Here is a 27,401-nt window from a genome sequence, read left to right as displayed (position 1 = left end):
AATTAGTACACCCTTTCAGACGTTTCCAAGCCATCAAGATTTATTGTTGCAACAGTGCATATGGAATACATGAAATGATTACACTTACAGATCAATAGCAAAAGCAGTTCTGAAGTACCAAGTATCAAGCCATGCTGAAATACCCATGTCAGTACGTGGTGTAGGCTCCATGCATGGAGTTGACTCTGGCATCCAGTTGGTCATGCAGATGGTGAATACTGTCCTGGGATACGTAATGCCATGTCTGCTTGACCCCTTCATGTAGTTCTGTAAGAGTACTTCACTGACAAGTTGCACGAGTCACTTCTCGACCCATCGTATACTACACATGTTTGATTGGAGAGAAGTCCAGATTTTGTGCTGGCCAGGGAAGTTGCTGCATGCCTTGCAAAGCACACTGAGTTTCACGGGCAGTGCACAGGCAAGCATTGTTCTGTTGTAACAACAGATCTCCTTCCTGTTGCAAGAACAGAAAAAGAACAGGTCTAACAACATTCTGCATGTACCAAGTGCTGGTTATTAGTGTCTCCCCGGACCATAGGGTCTGGGATGGGACCAGTGTGTCTTGGATGAATGCAGTGTACAAGACAGTGCTTACCAGGTCTAACAGGCAGAATCTGCTTTCATCGTTAAGGCCAAAGCATGCCATTCCATCTTCCAAGTGATCCTCTGATGGCACCAGTCGAGTGATCCATGTTAATTCAGTGGCATGTGTGGAAGACTCTTATAATACTACGGTCCTGGCAGGTGTCTGTGCTGTGAATATGTCCAGACCTGTCTAATGAGCTAAAAACATTTTTAGCTCATGAATTCATGAGCTAAAAAAGCATATAAGCCATGGAAAATCAGCACACGGGGGGGAGGAGAGGAGGGGGGGGGGGAGGAAATCACGTCATTTTCCTTTTGTTTACCCAACCCACGGGATGCTTACATATTGTGATACTATTGTAACTATGACCACTGATGCCAGCATCATTGCACAACTGACACAGCACATCCAACTTGTGTTGCAACATTCTGAAAGGACCACCCTGGCACTAAGAAGACCAGAATTTGACCCCTTTCAAACTCACTCAGTTGGCTGTAGGAAGCACAGGTGCGTGTACGCGGCATGGTTGCCTGCTTGCTTCACACATTTGCACCACACTGAACATTCCCTCTTAAAAGGTAGATACAGATGGCACTCTGACAGCTATTCCACTATGCTATCTGTATCGAAATCGATGTCGTCTTCCTAGGTGTACTTTCCTCCCCCCCCCCCCCCCCCCCCACCCCCGGCGGTGTATTTGTGAAACTTTGGGGAGAATTGATGAGCTAAAAAAGTATGTAAGCCATGAAAAATCAACATGCAGGGAAAGGGGAATGGGGAGGGGGGGGAAATCACATCATTTTCATTTTGTTTACACAACCCACAGGAAGCTTACATATTGTGATACTATTTTATCTGCCCTAGGGTTTAGGATTTGCTCTTCTACATATGTTCTTATCCTTTCCTGCATATTCATCCTTCAGTAGAGTGGTAGTGCACGAGTAGATGATACACTTTTTTCTTATTTTTGTCAGTTTTTTGCGAACTTCTAGCTTTCCACTAATAACTGGTATCGTGCGGCATGCTAGGAGGAAGACTGAAACACTTAGATGTATAGCTTTTTCTGTATTTATCCCTTTCCTTCAACTATATAGAGATTTTCTCCTTTAACCAAGGAGTTGCACACTTTGTAGGCTGTAATAAATAATATTTTTGGCTAATGAATTTTTTCTTCCAAAAATCTGTTTCTTTCCCTGATATACAATAGTCATTTTCCTGAACAGTTAATGTAGTCTTGTGGAGATAAATATGACAACTTTTCTTTATTTTGTAGTTACTTTCATGCGTCTCTTACAGACTAGTGTGGTAGCAGAGTCACATTTCTGGAATTTGAAATGTCTCTCAAACATTATTCCAACATCAATGAATATGAGCAGAACTGGTGAACTAAAGGTTAATAAAGATGACTTTTCTCCATTTCACCTATTCACATTATGTTCTGAACCTCCCCCACCCCCGCCATTCATTCTGTAGGCCTGCTGTTGTGATGTCCAAGTACTCTGTATGTAAACTTATCCTTGCTGTAGCTCAGAATATAGTTTTACTACTGCGATCACACATTCCTCAATACTTCTCTACAGGTTCCTTATCTGACTGAAAAAGGTATATCGCCAAGAGAAGAGGTCAACTGTGGAGATGCTTTATGCGAGTCTCAATTCCTGCCAGTCAAACCGAGGTATTTTCTATTGACATTTCATTATAATGAAGGTTTTCACAATCCAGTGCTTTGTACTGCTACTACACTGACAGGAAAAAATATCACAACACGAAGAAGGAGTTGTCCAATATAAACGAAACTTGGTAGGTGTGTTTATACATCGGAAAGATGATGTCTCTACAAATTTAGTGCCCGTCACATAAGAGTGGTAGTAGTAGCACCATTATGAGGATGAAAATCAGGTTTACTTTACATACACACTGTAATGGTCATTAACATTATAGACTTTTGAGGCTAAACATGAAGAATTGAGGTTCTTCAAGAACATCTTTAAAGTGACAAAGATGCCATTATCGACGCCTCACCGAGTTCGAATGAGATTGTGTAATAGGGCTATGTGAAGCTAGATGATCATCTGCGATATTTCAGAAAGCCTTGGCAGGAATTTAGTCATTGTACATGACTGCTGGCAGTGGTGGTCAGGAGAATGTATGGTCACAAGAAGACAGAGCTCCAGACAGCCATGTGGCACTACCATGTTCAGCATATGGCTCTGGCACATTGTACCACATCTGCAACAGCAATCAAAGCAGCAGTTGGCATCACAGTGACAATGAACTGTTACAAATCGGTTACTTCAAGGACAGCTTTGAGCCAGATGCCCTGTAACATGCATTTCACTGACCCCAAACCACACCCATTTGTGACTCCAGTGGTGCCAAATGCGACCTCATTGGAGGGCAGGATGGAGGTCTGTCTTGTTTCCTGATGGAAAGCTAGTTCTGCCTCAGCACCAGTGATGGCCGTGTGCTGGTAAAGAGGAGGCTAGTTGAAGGCCTGCAAACAACATGTCTGCATGCTAGGCACACTGGACCTATATGGTCTGGAGTGCAATTTCGTATTACAGCAGTTTGCCCTCGCACCCTGACTGCAAAATTGTATGTAAATCTGGGAATTCGACCTATTGTGCTGCCATTCATGAATAGCATTCCAGTGGGTGTTTTCCAACAGGATAACACTCATGTACTGCTGTTGTAACCCAACAAACTCTACAGAGTGTCAACATGTTGCCTTGGCCTGCTTGATCACCAGATTTGTCTCCAATTTAGCACATGTTGGATGTCACTGGATGACAACTCTGGCATCATGCACAAAAAGTGTTAAGCATTCCTGTATGAATGGATCAAGTCCCACAGGCATGGAATTCAATCCCACAAACTGGCATCTGGCACTTGCACAACACAATGTATGCATGTTTGCATTCTTGCAGTCAACACTGTGGCGGTTGCACTAGTTATTGGTGTAACAGTAGTTCACATTTTGAATGGCTTATTTCATGTTTCCACTAACTTGTGACTTTAAGATGGTAATCACTTAAATATGTCAACTATATGAATGTACTCCCAAAATTTCATTACTCTACCTTAATTATTTTTTGGTACTATGATCTTTTTCCAACAACATATTATCCAGGAAAACTTTACTAATGAGGCGCTCTCTCTCTCTCTCTCTCTCTCTCTCTCTCTCTCTCTCTCTCTCTCTCTCTCTATTAGACGATTGTGAAGGTCTGTAACGAACCATTCAAATAACTGGCGTGTTCATTATTTTGATTGATATGGTCAACAGTTTTGGTTTTCCTGTCTCTGATAAATAGCATAGGATCTGAAACAATGTGTACATTTTGAAACTTTATTCGTGTGTTTAATAAGTACACTTTAAAATTTCAAAGTGCTTTCATGATGTGTTTCCACCTAGATGATATTGTCAACTGAGGTTGTATTTCGAATTATATTCATAATCTACATCCTATACTCCTATTCTGCATCAAAGAGCAACACTATCAGTATCAAAATAAGCTAATAATTCAAATGAGCTGACAGGCAAAACTGCATACCAAAACTGTCTCATGTTTTTTTTTTTTAAGGTTGGGGAAGGTAATAAGCCATTCCTGACATTTGCCTGGAGCAATTTAGGGAAATCATGGAAAACCCAAATATGGATGGTCGAATGCAGATTTGAACTGTCATCCTCTTGAATGCAAGTCCACTTTGATAGAATCAGAGGAGTATCTATGACTATGTAGTTATTCTTAAACATGTCTGTGAAGGAGATAGGCAGACTACTAACAGCATAAGTTTAAAAGAAGTTAAGTGGAAAAATCTGATCTAAATAGCCGCCATCAAATTTTACTTATACAAGGTGTACAACTTTGCTTCCACCGTCTGCCGATAGGTGGCAACAACGGTAAGTAGCTGGTGGAAGAAACAGATCGCATACATCAGACAGTTAGCTTCTTGGTCAACATAACCTCATTCAAACATTAGTCGATTTGTGTCTGCATCATAAAGTTGTTCTTGATTGAAAAAGTCAGTTTACGAGCCTAATTCTTGTCAATGGCGGGAGGTGTTACTGTTTTGTTTCAATATGAAGAAAACAGCAGCTGAGTCTCACTGAATGCTCTCAAGTATGTATGGTAAGGACACTGTTAGTGAAAGAACATGTCCCAAGTGGTTTCAATGCTTCAAGAACGGTGATTTTAATGTCGTAGACCAGCATAGTGGTGGAAGAGAGAATGTTTTCGAAGATGCAGAATTGCAGTTACTGCTGAGTGAAGACTTGTGTCAAACTCAAGAAGAATTGGCACGATTAGTAGGAGTGACACAGCAAGCCATTTCAAAATGTCTCAAGGCTATGGGCATGATTCAGAAAGAAGGAACTTGGGTCCCGTGTGAGCTGAAACCAAGAGATGTTGAACGGCATTTGTGTGTTTATGAACAGTTGCTCCAGAGGCAAAAATGGAAGGGATTTCTGCATTGCTTTGTGACCGGGGACGAAAAATGGGTTCATTACGATAATGTTAAATGCAAAAAATCATGGGGATATCACAGCCATGCTTCCATGTCAACGGACAAATTCATGGCTCCAAGATCATGCTCTGCATTTGGTGGGACTAGCTCGGCGTCATGTACTATGAGGTGTTAAAACCAAGTGAAACAATCACAGGTGCTCATTATTGAACACACTTAATGTGTTTGAGCAGTGAATTAAAAGACAAATGGCCGCAATACAGCAACATGCACGATAAAGTGATTTTGCAGCACGACAATGCTCTAACCCATGTTGCAAAAGAGGTCAAAACGTACTTGGAAGCATTAAAATGGAAAGTCCTACCCCACCCACCGTATTCTCCAGACATTGCTCCCTCCGACTATCACCTGTTTAGATCAGTGGCGCATTGCATGGCTGACCCACACTTCCAATCTCATGAAGAAGTCACAAATTGGATCGATTCATGGATCGCTTCGAAAGATGAACAATTTTTTCAACGCTGGATTCGTACAGTGCCCGAAAGATGGGAGAAATAGTGGCCAGCAATGGAAAATACTTTGAATGATTCATGTGTAACCAATTTGTTTCATTAAAGCCTCAAATGTTGGGGAAAAAATGGCAGAAGCCATGTTTTACACCTTATAACAAATAATTTTAGTGCCCTGGTGCGTAATTTAGACCCCTAGTGGATAATGTTTTATTACAAAAACTCAAGGCAAACAAGAGGCAAGCATTAGACAATTTTTAATGACACTTTTTGATAGGGGAAATGATCCCTACTTCTTACCCTTGTACAGCCCTCTAACACCTTCCCGCGATACAGTCTTCCTGAAGCAGTCCCATGTTCCGGTGTAGAGAGGTTTCTCACCAGGTAAGGTTTTTGGCATTGTCTGTAGCCTGACCTGCAACAGTTTTCAGAAATTAAATGACAGACAAGATTCATTATATGTTTAAGAGCTAAGAGTTCTGAATTCATTTAGCGTATAAATGCCATTACATAGGAAGACAACTGTACTTGCCACAAACTAGGGTCAATACTCAACCTGTGATAAACATAACTTATCACGAAGAATGAAACAAAGCTATATATCCCATGTATCTTAGATTCTGTATTGAAGAAAGACATTACAATTTATTAGGGCAACACCCTGAGCAAAACTAGATAAAATATTTATAATTTAGAATTTTCCTCACTCATAAGGGAGGAATTTCTAGATGCCAATCACAGAGATAACATGTTACAAAAAAGGACAGGAAACTATATCAATACAATTTAGTTTGGTAATACTGCACAATACATTTAGAGTTTACTTTTTTATGTATCTATCAACTGAGATGATGAGCACTATGCATGACGGACCTTTGAATACAAAAGGGATGGATGGTGCTGACAACATGAAAAATGGAATAAAAGCAAGTAGGACAAATCAGTGGCCCACAAACATGACCAAGAGGTGTAGTTGGGGCCTGAGGAGGGGCATAGGGAGTGTGTGGGGTGCGGTCAAGGCAGGGTTCCTGTTGAGGAGGGGGTGAGAGGGAAGGAGAGGAGGTGTGAGGGAGGGGGGCTAAGTCCTCAGGCAGAGCTGAGGAGTTGGAGCATCAGGCCAGGGTTCCTGACAAGGACAGGGATGAGGGGAGGGTGACCGCCACCAAGGGCGGTCATCAAGTACTGCTGCGGAAGGAGGGGGCATTGCGGGCCACAGAAGTGTGGGCATGGCGTGAGGAGTAGGAGGGGGGCTGACGCTATATTGGGGGGGGGGGGGGTGGAGATGCTGCTGATTGGGGGGGGGGGGGAGGGACGGGGATGTGCAGCTGATATCATGGGGGGGGGGAGTGGGGATGCGGGGCTGATTTCGTGGGGGGGGGGGGAGGGGGGAGAGGTGGGGAGTTGCAGCTGATTTTTTTTTTGGGGGGGGGGGGGGTGCTCCACGGGTATTGTGGAGACTCTGGAGGTTTTGGGCAGGGGAGGCTTCACAGGTTTTGGAGGAAGGTGGAGGCTCTAAGGGTACCGCACGTGAGGGGGGGGGGCTCTGAATTCTGGGAGGGGGAAGGAGGCACCATTGTATTCGTTGGGGGGGGGGGGTGGGTGGAGGTGCTGCAGGATGGGGTGGTTGGCATTGCAGATGGGAGGGGGGGGAGGGGAGGGGGTGGGGAGGGGGGAGGGGAGGGGGAGGGGAGGGGGGGACTGGACGATATGGGCGGAGCAGTCAGGAGCAATCATCTGGAAAACCAGTTGTATTTCAGAAATTTAATCACAGACGAGGTGCATGTTCAGACGGGTCGTGAACTGTGGATGTTGGCTAACTCAGTGGTAATGCCGCCTCACAAACTAAGTCCTTTTACCGTCTTAAATCAGATACACACACACCTATGTCTCGTATTCTGGGTGATCCTTGGTTTTTATTTTTTTTTTTCCCCATGTGCTGCATGAATAATTTGTACAAGCCAGAATTGGACTGCAGAATACCTTGGTGAATGTAAATAGCTCTATCATGGTGAGTCTGATATTGACTTTGAATCCATGTCTCTGTATCCTTCTGGCTAGCCACAACAAAATGTGGTCATCTTTAACAAATGAAACTTTTTTCCTGCTTGTCCAATTTAACAGCTGCGTCACTTCTTAGTCATGGATGGATTTGCACTATACAGGTATCATCAGTGGCTGAACTTTTGGCAAAACTTTAACTCATATTTGCCTTTCTCCAAGATCAAACACAGCGCATACGTAACTGAAAGAGGACGGTGGCAAGTGAATGCTTTTAGATTTAGCAACGATTATATTAATTTGCGACTGCGGCACAGACAAGCGAAAGTGGTTAATATTTCGACCTCTCCTCTTTATATTTGAAAGCTGGTGGATTGAATACTTCTACCCACCGAGACACAGCATTTGTCATGACTTTTTTTTGGAAGAACTTTTCATTTACTAGTCTGGTCGTATCGATTAATGTTTTCCAAAATAACTTCAGTCCTCATGATTTATTTGAGAGAAGATAACTCCTTCGCTAATGATCATTATGCTGCCAAAATGATCAACTCTTAACTCTGCTTAAGGAACTGTCCGTAACTACTGTATCTAACCGAAAGGTTTTGTCCAATGTAAAGATGAAGATATTTATTTCACTACTGAAGTTAGTGCCTGAGTAATAATGTAGACTACTCTAATATTGTGCACGATTAGTTCCTGAAAGCTGAGGCAACAGTGAATGAAGGCAAGAATACTGCAAAAGCTGCAAATTTTGCATTTTGAGACTTCACGAACATCACACTCAACAGATCACTCGTCAACAAACACTTTTCGTTATTACACTAGTGTCAGAATATTTCGACTTAAAAATACGTTCTCTCGCACATTGTACACTGCAGTATTTTACCGTGAAGCAGAAGCTTCAGGAACAAGTCAACAAGTACACTAGTAAAAATAACGTAATATTATAAACTGACAATATCTGTTACAAACTACTGTCATAACTGGTAACGATAATCTAGCTTTAATGAAGTATATATCTTAGAAATAGTTGTAAATAAACATCGTAAGGAGGTAAGTTATTTTTTCCTAGTTTATCTGTTTGCTGTTGTTCATATACCACGACCTACTTTACACTAATGGAAGCATATTGCGAAAATGCATTATTTGCAAGGGTCACTTAAACTTCTGAAAATCGCTGTAGTATATTGTCGAAAGATGTGCGACAGCAACACTAATTTGATCTGCAGTTGCAAATCTCAACAATGTTTAATTAACTAAGTAGTGATAATCCTCCATTATCGTGCTTCTCACAGCATTCTGACCGAGCGAGGTGGCGCAGTGGTTAGCATACTGGATTATCATTCGGGGCGACAACGGTTCAAAGCCGCGTCCGGTCATTCTGATTTAAGTTTTCCGTGATTTCCCTAAATCGCTTCAGGCAAATGCCAGAATGGATCCTTTGAAAGGGCACGACCAATTTCCTTCCCGATCCTTCCTTCGTCCAATGTGACAGATGACCTCGCTGTTTGGTCCCCTCCCCCAAACCAACCAGCCAACTGTATTCTGTCGCAGACCTGCTCGAGTCAGCGGTCGTCAAACTGCGGCCGAATCAAGTATCCGTGCAGACCGCGGTACTCACGCGCATTTTATAATAATATGCATTTGGCAAACAAAAGCTGAATCTAAAAACGTCAACTAACCGTAACTACTTTTTAAGGGCGTAGTTTTCCTGCTCACTAAGAAACAAAAATACAGATTTTAGGATGTGCTTCATTTTAATTGAAGCCTGTGAATTCGGCTATGAGATAATAAAATTTGGCCGATCCGAGGGGTAAGTAGCGCGGCCACTGCGGGCTTAGAGGATTTGAGATGGGGGGGGGGGGGGGGATCTTCTATTGTCTGTCTTCCATCTTGTGCAACTAACATCGATCAACTGCTATGGTATAAATTGAGACATGAAAGTAACATGGATTCGCGAATGTGCTTTATGGAGGCAGTCATCTTCAAATGCAGTATATGTTTATAGTAAGGAATATGAAATTAAATTAATGCATTCTTTATTGTGGGACCTGCAGTATATTATATATCACAGTAGGAAATTATGCAGATAATTGGAGAACATTATGCTGCTTGATATATTTTAGTAGACAGGGTGAAGCGAAATTCGCACACACGGACTTCGCAGCGGGACTAATCACATGCCAGCGATAAAAAAAATGTCTCAAAATTTCGTCTGGCGAGTACATCCGGCAGAAAAAGGGCAAAGAGTGGCAATGTGGCAACACTTTAACCACATGTATGGTATATACCTCGGTCAATACATATTAGTCGCTGTACAGTTGGTGCAGAGGATATAGTTTTGGGTTAGCATGCAGGAGGTCGATGGTTCGATCCTGGGTTGAGGCATATGCTTTTTATTTGGTAAATGTGGTCCAGGAGGTACGGTATCTGGCATCTTAATCGTCAATGGCGATTGCACTTCCATTTCTACGATTGTAGTATGTAAGTGCAAACGTAAGATTGGTCAGCTTTGAAAGAATCCCTTTTCACTTTATCTACTAGATGCGAAACATGTTTTCTTTGTACCCTCCTCCAATGGTCCCATAGATTAGTACCAACTACTATTCTCGCCTCGTTCAGGTCCATTACATTTCATTAGGGCCTTACGTTATCAGTAGGACTAGCAACGTGCTTTGCGAATTATGTTGAAACTTTTACTATTTGTGTGTGTTATCACCATGGCCCCACTATAATAATAATGTCGTGTGACTAGGGCCTCCCGTCGGGTAGACCGTTCGCCTGGTGCAAGTCTTTTGATTTGACGCCACTTCGGCGACTTGCGCGTCGATGGGGATGAAATGATGATGATTAGGACAACACAACACCCAGTCCCTGAGCGGAGAAAATCTCCGACCCAGCCGGGAATCGAACCCGGGCCCTTAGGCTTGACATTCTGTCGTGCTGACCACTCAGCTACCGCGCTCGGACATGGCCTCACTAATAAAGCCTTTCAACATTGAGTCTGGTAACCGCATGCTGTTTAGTACGTATCTCAATGCCTTCTTCTTCCTCCTCCTCCTCCTCCTTGGAATGGGCTAGCTAAGGACCAGGATACTCTACTTTTCGGCCTGAAGAGGGACTACATGTTTGCCCAGTAATCCTGCATTCTCTAGCTATGTTTCTCCCTTTTCTCCTTTGTCCAAAGGGCGCCAGTCTTTTTACGGGATGATCTGTCCTGAAACCTTTTTTCTTTAATGCATTATTATTATTATAATTATTATTATTATTCTATCGATGGGATTTTGGAAACATCACGTTTCCAAAACCGAACATTTCACAATTAGCGGTGTCTGGTAGAATCATGCAGAACAATGCCTGTCAGGGAGGTAATGCGCTTTTGGTGGAACAGCGCGCACGACTGACTGCGTGTTTATACTGTATGCGCTGTCCTCCGGACAGGGACTAGTTGCGAGCGGAGTAACGCGCGCGTGACAGACTCCAATGTATATGCGTACACGTATAGAATTTACATACTGTAAACCTCTAAACCAGTGTGGCAGACGTACGACATACACAAATGATGAATATGTGGATATGCTTCTGGTCCTTGTGCATCTGATAACCGGGCTGGTGTTGCCGCTCTTGAACAAGCTGCTACATATCTTCGTCGACGCCATCTAGGTAAAAATGTGTTTCGTCGTCTGGAGCTGCGCCTTCGGGAGTCAGGTTCTCTCCTTCTATCATCGCGTGCAGTGGTCGACATGGACTCGCCGTACTCCAGCTACTGTGGAAGCTATTTTGGAGGTCTCTACACCAAGAACCTCAGCGAAGTACGCGTAGCTTAGCAAAGCAGCTGCGTGTCTCGCCAACGTACGGTCGTTTACGTGCTGCACCCCTATCATGCTTTCACGCAACACCTGCATCCTGCAGATCGCCATCAGCGGATGCAATTCTGTGAATGGTTCCAACAACAGGAAATCAACGATGACTTAGTGAACACCGTAATATGGACAGATGAAGCAGCATTCACTCGTGAGGATGTCTTCAATATGCACAATGAGCACCATTGGTGTGAGGTTAACCCGCACGTCACCCGCGACCGGGGATATCAAGTTTTCTTTGGTATCCAAGTCTGGGTCGGAATATTGGGCGACAGGTGTTTGAGCCCCTACCTGTTGCCTGACCGGTTGACTGCACGAAGGTATCATGCATTCCTCTCAAACTATCTGCCTGATGCGCTGAAAGATGTTCCACCACATGTTTGGCAGAAGATACGGTTCCAACATGATGGTGCACCTCCACACTCTGGAATTATGTGGGACAGTATTTGGACAAAGTATTTCCAGGGAAATGGCTCGGACGTGGAGGTACAGTTGTATGGCCACCGCGTTCGCCTGACCTAAATCACCTGGATTTCTTCCTGTGGGGACACCTGAAGGAGCACTTGTACTCTACTCCGACGACGAATGTGGAAGAATAGGCAGCGCGCGTTCATGCTGCCCTTGTTACTGAGGACGCAGCTTTGCTGCGAAGGGTCCAGAGTTGTATGATCCGGCGGGTTGCGCAATGTTTGGATGTCCAGGGAGGTCGCTTTGAACATCTGTTGTTCAGAGGACAACGTATTCTGTTGTGAAGGTCATGCAGTCATTAATATGGACATCATTATTGTCACTGGTTGCTAATGTGGAACATCTGAGCGCTCATATTACATGTATTAATATAACGAGTAGATGTTGTGTTATTGTACCGTGCTGTCATATTTAGCATCTCGATATTGATAATTTTTTGTGGTTATTCTGCCCTATGAGAGGTCACTTGTTCCAACTGTCTATTTCTTATTTGTCTAACCACGTATTTGTTATGTTCAGCGTTACAAAATGTTGTAAATTTAGGATAAATGTGACCTAAGAAACGGTGTATATTACAGTATGAAATGTCAGAATGAAATCAGGCCGCACGGAGTAGCCGCGCGGTCGCAGGCGTTTTGTCACGGTCCGCGCGGCTCTCCCCGTCGGAGGTTCGAGTCGTCCTCCCTCGGACATGGGCGTGTGAGTCGTCCTTAGCGTAAGTTAGATTAAGTAGTGTGTAAGCTTAGGGATCAATGACCTCAGTAGTTTGGTCCCATAAGACCTTACCACAAATTTCCAATGAAATTAGCAAATAAAAAAAATGCGCCCAAACCCAGGATCGAACCGTCGACCTCCTGTAATACTAACCCAAAACTCTATACACTGCACCAACTGTACATCACGACTAAATGTGCTGACAGAGGTGCATATTTGAGTAAAGAAAGAACTATCAAACTTGAATTTGTACAACTGTCAGATAGTAAGAATGGTATTACAATATACCTGCAACAGCAAATTATCGAACAACTTTAAAACGTTGCTGGAAATAATATTACAACCAACCACTTCAGGTAGCAATAATGGCTTACTCAAACTTGACATATATCCATCTACGACGTCAGGGCATGTACTGATGAAGACAAAGCCGAAGCAAGCTTATAAACTAAAATAAAATATAAAGCAGCATACTGTTTTCCAGTTCTCTGCATAAATTAATGCTGTTCTGATACAACGCAATGAGTAGAAGAAAAATGACCTTCAGAACATTTAATGCACATTTGCGATTCTGATACTGCATAATGCATTAAAGCATAAATACAATTACTGCCAATGAATTAATCCTCCGCTCACATAGACAACACTTCGTCAAGCAGTTACTGTGCAAAACATCTGGAGTGACTGAGGGTGGCAGCAATCTGAAACAGAACAGTTAACACGAAGTGTTCCGAATGGTTCAGACTTCACGATCAGTATTTGGGGACCGCGCCAAGCTCAGCGCGTTCTTACCGTAGCTAGTATACTGGGGGTCAAACATACTAATTTACTTAAGTTACCAGTTAATAAATAAGATCGGTATACATCCGGCCGAGGTGCCGCTCTACAATGTCAGTACTGACTCTTGAGCAAAAAAGTTTGATGACCACTGTCTTGAGTAGTATTAGCGGAAGATTTTTTTTTTTTAAGAGTTTAAGGATGATTTGGGTACCAAATAGTGCAACCAAAGACGTTACTTCGGAATACTTCAGCGCCTATGTCCATTCATTAGTTCAATTAATTCAGAGAAGAGAAACTCAAAATGAAATCTTTCTGGTGGACTGCAAACAGAAGTTACCGAAAAAAAAAAATGACTTCAGTGTTCAGAGAATGGCAATCGGTCAACTGCTGCATCTCCCTGTCACAGCCAACACACCTTCCGTATCTAAGTTTAGCAGTTTGTAAATAGCACCATATTTACCATATTTGGTAAGACGGTGAAAGGTTCGTAGATGTCCGGTAGCCTAAAAAACAGCCGTAAATCTTAAAGTAATAATGAAGTCTGCGGCGCAGGCCCGTGGCCTGACTATCGGCCTGGTCTACCGAGCGAGGTGGCGCAGTGGTTAGCACACTGGACTCGCATTCGGGAGGACGACGGTTCAATCCCGTCTCCGGCCATCCTGATTTAGGTTTTCCGTGATTTCCATAACTCGCTTCAGGCAAATGCCGGGATGGTTCCTTTGGAAGGGCACGGCCGATTTCCTTCCCCATCTTTCCCTCACCCGAGCTTGCCCTCCGTCTCTAATGACCTCATTGTCGACAGGACGTTAAACACTAATCTCCTCCTCCTCGGCCTGGTCTACCTGCTGCAGCACTAGGAGTGGAGGGGTGACTAATGAAAGGACATAGGCGCTGAAGTATCCCGAAGTGACGTCTCTCGTTGCACTTTTTGGTGCCCAAATCATCCTTAAACTCTTTAAAAAATCTTCCGCTAATACTACTCAAGGCAGTGGTCTTTACCCCCCAGGAAAGATCGTCATTTACGACTGCAATAGGCACCAGACCATCGCGAGTCACTGAGCGAGGTGGCGCAGTGGTTAGCACACTGGACTCGCATTCGGGAGCACGCGGTTTAAACCCGCGTCCGGCCAGCCTGATTTAGGTTTTCAGTGATTTCCCTAAATCGCTTTAGGCAAATGCCGGGATGGCTTCTTTGAAAAGGCACGGCCGATTTCCTTCCCCATCCTTCCCTCATCCAATGGGACAGATGGCCTCGCTGTTTGGATGGCTGATTTGGGGCAGGTGACCAAACAACGGAGTGCGACCGTCGACGAATGGAAACGTATCGGCTCTTCAAATGAATCATATTTTTGCTACACTAGGTCGATGGTCGTCTCCACAAACGCTGTCATCGAGGTGAATGACAGCTCGAAACATGCAACACGCCAAGGACGCAGGCTGGTGAGAGCAGTATTATGCTGTGGGAGACATTCTCCTGCGTTTGCGTGGGATCTGTGATAGGAATCGAAGACACGCTGACAGCTGCAAACCACCTGCAACCCCTCATGCTTGATGTCTTCCCCAATGGTGATGTCATCCTTCAGAAGTATAATCGTCCGTGTCTCTGAGCCATAACCGCGCTACAGTGGTTTGTGGAGCATTATAGTGAACTCACACAGATGTTTCAGTGACCAAATTCGCTTGATGTATATACTATGGAATGCACCTGGGGCGCCATCACAGCGTAGACAAATCAGCGGCCCGTTATGTATGCCAATTACATGACCTGTGCGTAGACATCTAATGTCACGTACCTCCACAAACCTACTAATAAACTGTCGGCTCCATGATACGCAGCCGGCCGCTGTGACCGAGGGGTTCTAGGCGCTTCAGTCTGGAACTGCGCGACCGCTACGGTCGCAGGTTCGAATCCTGTCTCGAGCATGGATGTGTGTAATGTCCGTAGGTTAGTTGGGTTTAAGCAGTCTAGGGGACTGATGACCTCAGATGTTAAGTCCCACAGTGCTCAGAGTCATTTGGACCTGATACGCAGAATCAGTGTGTATTTCGTTACAACGACGGACAAACAAGCTGTTAAGCTGGTGGTCATAGTGTTTTTGGCTCATCAGTGTCATTTTGACAACTGGCTGACTGGACCGGGACAGTCCTGGAATGATTGGGACGAGGAAAAATGTCACTCCTATCTCGAACCTCCAGGATTCTAACCGATGACCGGCACGGTTACATTAATTCATGATTTTTGATGACTGCGAAATTTCGTTATACCAACTTGTCCGAGAGATCATCTTTCCGACTTATAACCACTTCTGTCTGTTGCAATAAGACCACTTTAAAGCAGTCTCTCCAAACAGCAATAAATCAGCCACCAAGGCTAGATTCTCTTTACTTCCCGCAGTCTGCATTTTGTGGTGCTATCGTGAGTTAAAAAGAAATAGGCTTGTTATGTTGCCACAAGATATGTTATGAAAGGTTATTGCACTTTAGAATGTGGCTTAGTAATGTTGAGAAAAATACGGGTACGTATCTGCAGTTTTGGAAGACCTTAAAGGCAAATATATATGGCTTAAACAGTTAAATTGGCCGAGAAGACTTACTTTACACGCATGGGAAGAGTTTTGAAACAGGACAGGAGGATTCTGTCTAATCCTAGTGTTTTGCATATTCATTGCTGTCCGTTAAAAGCCCAGGCCGGCATTCTGAGTTAAGCCTTATTGTTTCGATTTACCGATTATCGGCATCATACCTATGACATTTCGTGAAATCTTGTTCGTCTTATTCGTGCAGCTCCTGTGGTACTGCAATACGTTTATCTCATGCGTCGTGCCAGATAAGTGGAATTTCGGTAGCCAGAGACGTATTCGACTATTAAAACAACAACTACGAGTATTTCAAATGGCTAAAATGGCTCTGAGCACCATGGGACTTAACATCTGAAGTCATTAGTCCCCTAGAACTTAGAACTACTTCAACCTAACAAACCTAAGGACATAACACATCCATGCCCGAGGCAGCATTCGAACCTACGACCGTACCAGTCGCGCGGTTCCGGACTGAAGCGCCTAGAGCCGCTCGGCCACCGCGGCCAGCTACGAGTATTTCCCAAAGCAACATAAAATTATGACAAGTGTTTAACATGGTCTGACTACTTTTCGTACCCTTCCCGTTATTGGCTGAGGGTGATATCTCGAAACAAACTTTTCAAATAGTCGAGCAAAAGGAGTTTCTAATGGAGCTAAATAAAACTGGCCCAGAAAATGTGTGACAAAAAGTGAGTATCTCTTAATGAACAGACTGTTCTTTGCAGTAGATGCCAGAAATAACTACTATTCACGATTAATGCATTATCTTGTTGCTGTTCAGATTTTCAATAAATACTGAAACATTTTTGGGGCCAAATATACTTTGCTCACCCTTTATGCAGGCAGCCTATGATCAACAACCTAAAATATAGACCTCCAAGTGTCCTTACGCTATGACAAGTTTCATCAAAATCTAGTGCTGTTGCTCCTGTGGAGCCTTACGGAAAGATACGCAGAAATGCTTTCAGGAGTGGAAGGAACGAATGTAAACGTGTGAACTCAAATGGATCGTACTTTGAAGATGACAACCCACTAACTGAATGTAGCTATCTGGTAAGTATATTTGCAGCACGAGTCTAATTCATTCTGCCACCTCTTTTCACAGAGACAGTAAACGTCAGGGCGCAAAAACACGTACGTAGTAAACTGCTGAACCACTCACTACATACATTTCTGTCAGAGTGCGACGGCTCCTTGGCGTTTGTTTCAGTGTAGATGCACTAATATCACACGAACTCCTACGGGAATCAATTTGCTAGTTGGAATTAATGGACGAGGGACGCTGCATTGCAGCGTGGCTAAGTTGCATCCTTTATTGTATGATTATATGATAGCGGAACAAACACTGGTAGCAGTTACTTCTGTAAAATATCTGGGAGTATGCGTGCGGAACGATTTGAAGTGGAATGATCATATAAAATTAATTGTTGGTAAGGCGGGTGCCAGGTTGAGATTCATTGGGAGACTCCTTAGAAAATGTAGTCCATCAACAAAGGAGGTGGCTTGCAAAACACTCGTTCGACCTATACCTGAGTATTGCTCATCAGTGTGGGATCCGTACCAGATCGGGTTGACTGAGGAGATAGAGAAGATCCAAAGAAGAGCGGCGCGTTTCGTCACAGGGTTATTTGGTAACCGTGATAGCGTTACGGAGATGTTTAGCAAACTCAAGTGGCAGACTCTGCAAGAGAGGCGCTCTGCATCGCAGTGTAGCTCGCTGTCCAGGTTTCGAGAGGGTGCGTTTCTGGATGAGGTATCGAATATATTGCTTCCCCCTACTTATACCTCCCGAGGAGATCACGAATGTAAAATTAGAGAGATTCGAGCGCGCACGGAGGCTTTCAGACAGTCGTTCTTCCCGCGAACCATACGCGACTGGAACAGAAAAGGGGGGTAATGACAGTGGCACGTAAAGTGCCCTCCGCCACACACCGTTGGGTGGCTTGCGGAGTATAAATGTAGATGTTGATGTACTAAAAAAACTGAGTGAAAGGACCAACAACGAACTTCAACGCATGTCATGTGACGTCCACGATGACCAAATACTACGGAAAATAGCGGTTAAGGCAGCCGCTTACGAGAAGCGGTAAATCCGCGTTCGAGTGCGGGCCCGGCACAAATTTTCAACTTTCGCCATTTCATTACCACAACGCTCTGTGCGGCTGGAAGTCATGAATTCCCACCTAACCCTTCCCGTCCATTCCCTTCTCTTCCCTTTCCCCCCCCCCCCCCCCCCAATTCCGTATTTCATATAAATGCTGGACCACTGCCACAGAGCTGATCGATGGTGACAAAAATTTTCGCCACATACAATGTAACGTTTATTTCCTGCCGTGGAGATTATATACATACAAATGTAAATCCATTTGTCATTTACTGTTGGCCAAAGGCTTCATCTACGAGAGGTAGTAAAATTTTTAATTATCGCGCCGAAAATATAGTTATGTAATTATTCTTTTTTGTTTGTTTGCGGGTACATGCGCGCGGTCCCGTACACACTAAAAACCAGCGTCCGAGTACCACAGCACGCACCAAAGACCCAAACCAGTGCAACTCACTCATGAAGTGAGTATCGTGCGGTAATGCGTTTTCTGCATTTGATGATGAACAACGCTGCACCCATCCGCGCTGAGTAGGCGGAAGTGTATGATAACGCACCATCGTATGACACGACACAGCGGTCAGGTTGGGCAGAGCAGACTAGAGATGGGTCGTGCGGGAAGTAACGGATCCAAAGGAACGGTTCATCAAGATGAACGGAACGAGCGATGAACGAAATCTAAGGAACGGTTCATCAAGATGAACGGAACGAGCGATGAACGAAATCTAAGGAACGGTTTTTCATAGTTCACTTCGGTCGTGGCTTTCTACTTATAGTTCCCGGGGATGGGAAACGGTCGATGTCGTTCCCGCAACGGCACGTCGGCCTGTCTCGTTCCAGCCTCGGTCCCGTGCGCATCTGTCTCCCTCGAACGGACTCGTCGTCTTTCGCGTGGCCACTCGTCGCAGTTCCACTGCCGACTTCTCATAACTTCTGGTTCTTTTCGTATTCTATTCAGCGTCCATGACCAGTAGTTAAAATGTATTTTGTAATTACGTAAATTACGTGGTATGTAACACACACCTTTTCAGGTAACAAACGGCATATCAGCTTACTTCACTATTTCGATAAAAGCAGAAGAAATACTTGCAAAAAGGCAAGATTTTATTATTACACATGCAAAGAAAGTCGACGCGGCACGCACGAGTGCCACTTTCCGCCTTTTTTTGATCGAAGGTAAAAGAGCACGTTCATTGTTATGGAAGGCAGACCGACTTACAACCGAATAAAGGCCGCGTTACATTTTGTAAAGAGAATATGATAACTTCTACAATATCATTTCAGTGGTAGGCCTACAGGCGCACGAAAAATTGGCCCCGAATACTAGACTGCTCATTGTCGCCTACCAATCGTCATTTATTATGTCGAAGTAGTTGTTTGCGTTAGCTTATTTGTTATTGCTTCACTGCCTAATTATTACATGTTTATCTATTCTGCTCGTAGCGGTCAACAAATCGTGCGTAATTGGCGAGCAGTCTGTACTCGGGACCAGTTTCTCGTGCACTTACATTATTTCACTGCGATCAGCCACATAACGCTGCAGTTGGCTAAACCAGAGGCTTTGCAGAATCACGAAAATTACAAGTGTGTGATGATTTTGTTATGAATAAAAACTCTGTACTCCAGAGCGGAGGCAAGTGCCCCCTCTTAGCGCCTTCCATCTTCAGTCACCTATGCTACTAATTTTCAGTTTTTCATAAGAACCGTATACCAAGCACAAATGAACGGTGAACGAGTAAAAATGAACGGTCCCCAAAAAAGAGCGATCACCAGTGAACTACTTCCCAAGGATGAACGAGTTTGCCCATCTCTAGAGCAGACACCTCGTGTGTGGTAAATTAAGTCCGAATGACGAGGAACGAAGTGGCACACATCTTCTCTGAAGAATTTGAAATCGCAAGAGAAGTTGAGGTCTGGTGCTCTAAGACCAGTGATCTCAATCGAAAGAGGAAAAAATGAAAAATCAGCCGTGGATCAGTTTTCATCCTCTTGCACAACATTTTGAACGTGACAAAAGTAGCCGCCCGCGGCTGCTCAAACAGCAGCTCATTGTGCTGTCTGCCCCTCTGCGCGATCAAATTTTCCCTCGCCCCCGCATTCTCTTGACATGGTACGAAGTGACTTCTTCCTCATTCATCAAATAAATTAACTGAAGCGTAGCAGGTATTTCCAGGACGACGAAGTGATTTTCTATGCGGAACGTTTCCTGAGCAGCCTAAAATGCAGACTTCTACAACCTGTGTGCCTGCCGAGTCGTCCATAGTTGGGAAAAATGTGTCGCACTGATGGATGAATAAGTAGAGAACGGCTAACACCAGCTACTACTTTCACGGTCGCAGCTTGAATTTTTCGAGATTAAAACGAACTGTAGGTTTACCTTGTGCAAACTTTCTATGCAGTTGTCTTCCGCCATATACATCCTTATTGCTCTTGCATGTCTATCTCATCTACATATCTTCAATTTGGCTGTTGTCCCTGCCTTATTTCCTACAATGCAGTAAAAAATTTCTTTTGTCCATCTATCTTCCGTTCGTCTCGCTATACGTCTCCATGACTTCAATTTAATTTTCATTACCATCATAATTAGGTATTTCTGTGCAGCCTGTCCCTTCTTAATTCCCAACACGCATCTCTTCACTGCTTGCTGAGCAATTCTCAGTTTTTGGATGGTTTGCGTGTAATAGAAGTCCATGTCTCACTGCCTTAATATGAAACTGGTAATGCACACTGATTGTAAGCTTTCCGTTTCAAACAAATCTACTGATTACTTTTGCCAAACTTTGGATACTAAAGATGAATCAGGTAATTTTTACTTTCCTGTTTCACTTCGTGTCCACCCAATTACTGTCTTCAGCTGCCCTCCATAGGAAAGTTCATTAGCTGGTTCTATGATAATTTGCACAATTTCCTCTGTCAACGCATCATTTTAATCTTATTATAACTGATCTTCAAAGTCATCGTGGTTCACACGTTTTCCATTAATACGTATTTCTTTCCTATTTTCCCACTTTAGAGATCTAACAACTACTTTTCAGACTGATAGACAATCACAACAGTCCTCAATTTACTCAGTTAATCTCTTACTCAACGAAGGTGTTTTTCTGTACATCGAGTTCTGACAATTTTGTATGAAGTCAGGAAGCGCGCAACCGCTACGGTCGCAGGTTCGAATCCTGCCTCGGGCATGGTTGTATGTGGTGTCCTTAGGTTAGTTAGGTTTAAGTAGTTCTAAGTTTTAGGGGACTGATGGCCTCAGATGTTAAGTCCCATAGCCATTTGAACCATTTGTTATATGAAAAAATGCTTGCTGGGCATGGGCGTCTGCAGATATTAGGCAATAGGGAGCAATACTTTATTATTATTATTATTATTATTATTTCTTTCTTTCTTTTCTCAGACGTTATGTCTGGTCAGAAATGGAAAGTGACGCGGACCTCGATCAAGCGTGACTTCCTTTTAACTGTACCGTATATGTTACATTGCATTTAGGAACTTTCGGGTAATTGAACATGTATCAATAATTACGGATTCCTGTAGTTGTATATATAAGTTTGGATGTAGCTGTATAGCATTGATGTACTGGTGGATATTGTGTGGTATGATTCCTGTAGTTGATAGTATAATTGGTATAATGTCAACTTTATCCTGATGCCACATGTCCTTGACTTCCTCAGCCAGTTGGATGTATTTTTCAATTTTTTCTACTGTTTTCTTTTGTATATTTGTTGTATTGGGTATGGATATTTCGATTAGTTGTGTTAATTTCTTCTTTTTATTGGTGAGTATGATGTCAGGTTTGTTATGTGGTGTTGTTTTATCTGTTATAATGGTTCTGTTCCAGTATAATTTGTATTCATCGTTCTCCAGTACATTTTGTGGTGCATACTTGTATGTGGGAACATGTTGTTTTATAAGTTTATGTTGTAAGGCAAGCTGTTGATTTATTATTTTTGCTACATTGTCATGTCTTCTGGGGTATTCTGTATTTGCTAGTATTGTACATCCACTTGTGATGTGATCTACTGTTTCTATTTGTTGTTTGCAAAGTCTGCATTTATCTGTTGTGGTATTGGGATCTTTAATAATATGCTTGCTGTAATATCTGGTGTTTATTGTTTGATCCTGTATTGCAATCATGAATCCTTCCGTCTCACTGTATATATTGCCTTTCTTAGCCATGTGTTGGATGCGTCTTGATCGATGTGTGGCTGTGTTAGATGATACGGGTGCTTGCCATGTAGTGTTTTCTTTTTCCAATTTAATTTCTTCGTATCTGTTGATGTTATGTGATCTAACGGGTTGTAGAAGTGGTTATGAAATTGCAGTGGTGTAGCCGATATATTTATATGAGTGATTGCTTTGTGTATTTTGTTAGTTTCTGCTCGTTCTAGAAAGAATTTTCTTAAATTGTCTACGTGTCCATAATGTAGTTTTTTTATGTCGATAAATCCCCTTCCTCCTTCCTTTCTGCTTAATGTGAATCTTTCAGTTGCTGAATGTATGTGACGTATTCTATATTTGTGGCATTGTGATCGTGTAAGTGTATTGAGTGCTTCTAGGTCTGTGTTACTCCATTTCACTACTCCAAAAGAGTAGGTCAATATTGGTATAGGATAAGTATTTATAGCTTTTGTCTTGTTTCTTGCTGTCAATTCTGTTTTCAGTATTTTTGTTAGTCTTTGTCTATATTTTTCTTTTAGTCCTCCTTTAATATTTGTATCATCTATTGCTATTTTTTGTCTGTATTCTAGATATTTATAGGCATCTGTTTTTTTCATCGCTTCTATGCAGTCACTGTGGTTATCCAATATGTAATCTTCCTGTTTAGTGTGTTTTCCCTTGACTATGCTATTTTTCTTTCATTTGTCTGTTCCAAAAGCCATATTTATATCATTGCTGAATTCTGATTCTGATTCTGATTCTGATTATTATTATTATTATTATTATTATTATTATTATTATTATTATTATTATTATTATTATTATTATTATTATTATTACTACTGATAACAGATTCTTTGCGTTTGAGAATGTGTTATGCCTCAAGGACATACTGAGAATGTGTTGTGCCCTAAGGACATAATTGGACACAAAGCACATAAAACTTATTTCAAAAGTTTGATAATTACCCATTTAAAATTTTTTGAAGATAATTACTTGGATACTTAAAAAGGTAAACATATACGAAAAATGTATAATTTTATATTATGAATATAAATACCACATTTTCATTTAACAATCTGTAATTACATCCCCCCGTATTATCGAACACAGCTTATTCAACGAGTTAGAAAAAGCCAGAAAATGTTCACAAAAGTTATTTTTGTTTATATAAAGATATTGGATGACAGAATTAAAAATATAGGCTAGGAGAAAGTCAGATACATAGGAGAAATCCTATAAGGTATCGACAAAGTAACTCGCAGAAAATGCCAGTGATTTATATACCTCAAAGTGAAGACAAAAGAAAAACTGAACTGTTTATTCGACTGATATCATCTACTTGTCTAACACTTGCTTCTAAAGCGAGTAATTTAGTGGGTTTGTTGCGTTATTTTCATGCCTTACTTTCGAATATCCATTGGCATAAAAATTGCCTATTTTGAAAGCTACATTTTTGTGTGTTTTGGGAGAATGTGACTTATGGGAAATTAGTGCAAGAGAGCTTCAAAAAATCTTCATCTCTCCGGTCTGACACTTTACTGTTGTTAAGGCGTGCCGACTGGGCTGCAGATTCTTATTTTCTGCAGGTTGCACCTTACACTGTTAGTCACTGCCTCGTCGCCCTTACAAGTAGGGGATCTTCCTAACCTTGAAATATTAAAATTTGTCTATCTTCTAGCGGAGAACAAAAGTATTTATTTTTTTCGACTCATGCATTTGGTGTCCACAGGCGAAGTACAATTGAACACACCTACAACACAGCACAGCCATGTCTTTCATTACTTACTACAAACCATCTACAGTGTAAAACTGAATACAGTCTCAGATTGTCTTTGGGGCGGGGGTATTCCTTGTCTACAGACGAACAGTAAATTACTGTTGTCATTAAGTTGTGCAGCTGGAGGAAGGTAGTCCGTCCTTTTCGGAACTGATGACGGGTGCCTGGCAAGTATACCGTAAACACGTTTACTATTTGCTAGGTGTTGGAATAGCTGTCCCTTTCTGCAGCTCGATAACGACAGTACGAGGATGCGAGAGCGCAGAAATTTGAGGGACTCCATATCGGCATGTGCTGCAAAGATTCGCATCCACCACGACCGGGAAACTATGAAGACTGTCACCGCACCTAGGAAACTATAATTTACCGTGAATAGCCTGAAATGCAAGGAACTCAACTTTTTAGTCAGAGAATTCGCTGTTGCGCTCGACAGTGCTAAATTTAAATAGCAGCATCAGAATCACTTTTAGAAAGTAGTAGGAATTCTGTAATGAATAAAATTCCAGGCTCGGGCTAGTGCCCCCTCCCCTCTCTGGACGCTTACGGTGGTGGGACCACCTCGAATTGACAAATGTGACCTATGGTCAAGAATGTCACGTCAAACCGGACGAAGCCTGAGATGAGTTCGCAATAAAGCACGTATTTGGCGCCTGTGGACTTGTCCTACTTTGAGAAAATGAAGCCAACTTGCGTTGAAACGCTATTCAAGTGACAAAAAGTGACAGCATTTTTTTCTAGACTTCGTCCAAAAGATTTGCTGACCCTCTACATGTCGTGATTGTTCTTAAAGGGATTTAGTACAATCTCCGCAGACATGTTGCTTAATCCAATAGTGGTTTATTCTATGAACAAAATTACTTTGCAACTGGACGATGGCAGTGGCGGGGACAGTGTTGCCGGCATGAAGTCCTTCACGCGTCACGAGGCGCTGCGTGTAACCTCCAGAACAGGCAACACAGCGACCACGTGCCGATCGAGAATGAACTACGCCTGGCTGACGCCTGACCCCTACCACTCGCCTTGTTGAATTGTCGATCACAAAGCAATTTCAATCTACACTTGACTGCTACGGGGCCGCAGCTGACGTAGCGGCCTGGCGGTGGAACATCTATCACTATGCGTGCGGCACTCACCATCTTTATACACTGAGGTGACAAAACTCATGGGATAGCGTTATGGCGGCAGTATCGCTTACCCAAGGTATGAATGGGCAAGGCATTGGCGGAGCTGTCATTTGTATTATGAAGACTCATGGGAAAAGGTTTCCGAAGCGGTTATGACCGCACGAGGGGAATTAACAGACTTTGAACATGGAATGGTAGTTGGAGCTAGAGGCATGGGACATTAGTTTCGAAAATCATTAGGGAATTCAATATTCCGACATCCACAGTGTCAAGGGAGGGCAGAGAATACCAACTTTCAGGCATTACATCTCATCTCGGACAACGCAGTGACCGACGGCCTTCACTTGACGACTGAGAGAGCGGTGTTCGCGAAGAGTTGTTAGTGTTAACAGGCAAACAGCACTGGGCGAAATAATCGCAGAAACAAATGTGGGACGTACGACGAATATATCCGTTATGGCTGTGTGACGAAATTTGGCGTTAATGGCTTATGGCAGCAGACGTCCGACGCGAAAACCTTTGCTAACAGCACAACATCGCCTACAGCACTTCTCCTGGGCTCGTGACCATATCGGTTGGACCCTAGATGAATGGGAAACCGTGGTCCGATCAGATGAGTCCCGATTTCAGTTGGTAAAAGCTGATGGTAGGGTTCGAATGTGGCGCAGACACCACGAAGTCATGGACCAAGTTGTCAACAAGGCTCTGTACCAGCTGATGGTGGACCCATAATGGTGTGGGATGTGTTCATATGGAATGGATCTGTGATCTACCTGAACCGATCATTGACGGGAAACTTATGTTCGGCTATTTGGGAGATCATTTGCAACCATTCATGGGCTTCATGTTCCCAAATATGGGACTTTTATGGATGACAATGCGCCATGACACTGGGCCACACTTGTTCGCAATTGGTTTAAAGAACATTCTGCACAGTGAGAACAATTTGGCCACTTAGATCGCCCAACATGAATCCCATCGAATATTTATGGGACATAATCGAGAAGTCAGTTCGTGCACAAAATCCTGCACCGACAACACTTTCGTAATTATGGGCGGCTATACAAGCCGCATGCCTCAATATTTCTGCAGAGGTCTTCCCCACTGACTTGTTGAGTCCATGCCACATCGAGTAGCTGCACTACACACGATATTACGTGGTGTCCAATGCATTTTTTGTCACCTCAGTGTACGCCTTTGTAGTTCGATTCAGCAGCATTTCACAAATGAAATGGACATGACGAGCTGGGCAAAGCGCATCAATGACGAACTGGGCAAAGCGCATCAGTCCTCAGCTCAAGTTTATGTCTGCTTTGCGATACCCACTCAGTCCGACTGCAACGTCCGTTTGCTTCATGAAGCAGCACAGAGGAACCTTCATTTTTGAAGTTCTTATGGGGGATGAGGGAACTGAGCGGAAGGACCATGTCGCTCGTGACTGCACGCTTGTTGCCTGTTCCAATTCGCTCACTGTACTCCGAGACGATAAAGTCAATTTTGATGAAGATTGTGGACGATTCGAAACGACGAGGAAGAGTGTTTCTCTGAATCGCTCCAACACTATATGGCATTTACACAGCATCTACGGAAATAGCATTCAACAAGTCTGACAAGCCAGCTGCGTACCTGCTACATCGTTGCTAGAGGTCCCATTTTCAGATTAAAGAAAGCTGTCCCCCGAAATATATTTTCGGGACGGCACATTGTCCCGGATTTCGGATTTCAGAGAAATATTCTCATACTACCTATTTTTCTCCAAATTCTTGCGTGGATCTACATTTCCAGCTCCGGCTGTTAAGCTAAATAACGGAAGTTGTTATCACTCCCTTGAGGAGTAATACTGCGCGGTAACTTAGTTTCCATTAGTATCCCTTATCTCACTCCGGTTTAAGTTTTGCAGTGACGTTGTTCTCTCTCTGAGCCGTATCGCAGTTAATGCATTATTAAAGCGTTTGTTTGTTTCAATTGAACTCAAAATGCCAAAGATGAAGCGTTCACGCCAAGAAAAATTTTCAGAAGACTGGTTCTTCATGAAACTAAGACGTGACTACGAAGCAGAATGTGTATTTTTGTTGTGTTGTGTTTCCATTGCACATGGGAGAAGAGCAGATATTAAGGACATCGTAAATGAAACGCGTACTCGGCAAGCACTTAAAAATGACAATTACTTCGTTTCAAATTCATTTTAAAAGAGGAAGTTAGTAACAGTTGCGGAATTAGCAATGTGCAATCATACTGTTAAACATCAAATGTATGAAATCGGTGGAC

General features: G+C 43.0%; 1 protein-coding gene across 1 annotated transcript in view; it reads right to left on the bottom strand.

The window, feature by feature from the left end:
* Nucleotides 1-27,401, bottom strand: part of LOC124721120 (congested-like trachea protein) — a 168,136-nt gene that overhangs the window by 79,015 nt on the left and 61,720 nt on the right. The window contains exon 2 of the mRNA XM_047245937.1: nt 5,863-5,977. Within this exon, the coding sequence (XP_047101893.1) occupies nt 5,863-5,977 (115 nt within the window). The remainder of the gene's footprint in view (nt 1-5,862; nt 5,978-27,401) is intronic.

This window comes from Schistocerca piceifrons, chromosome X (genome assembly GCF_021461385.2).
Source record: "Schistocerca piceifrons isolate TAMUIC-IGC-003096 chromosome X, iqSchPice1.1, whole genome shotgun sequence".
Taxonomy (NCBI): Eukaryota; Metazoa; Arthropoda; class Insecta; order Orthoptera; family Acrididae; genus Schistocerca; species Schistocerca piceifrons.
Note: the sequence above shows the minus strand (reverse complement) of the source record. Positions and strands in the feature narration are given on the sequence as shown.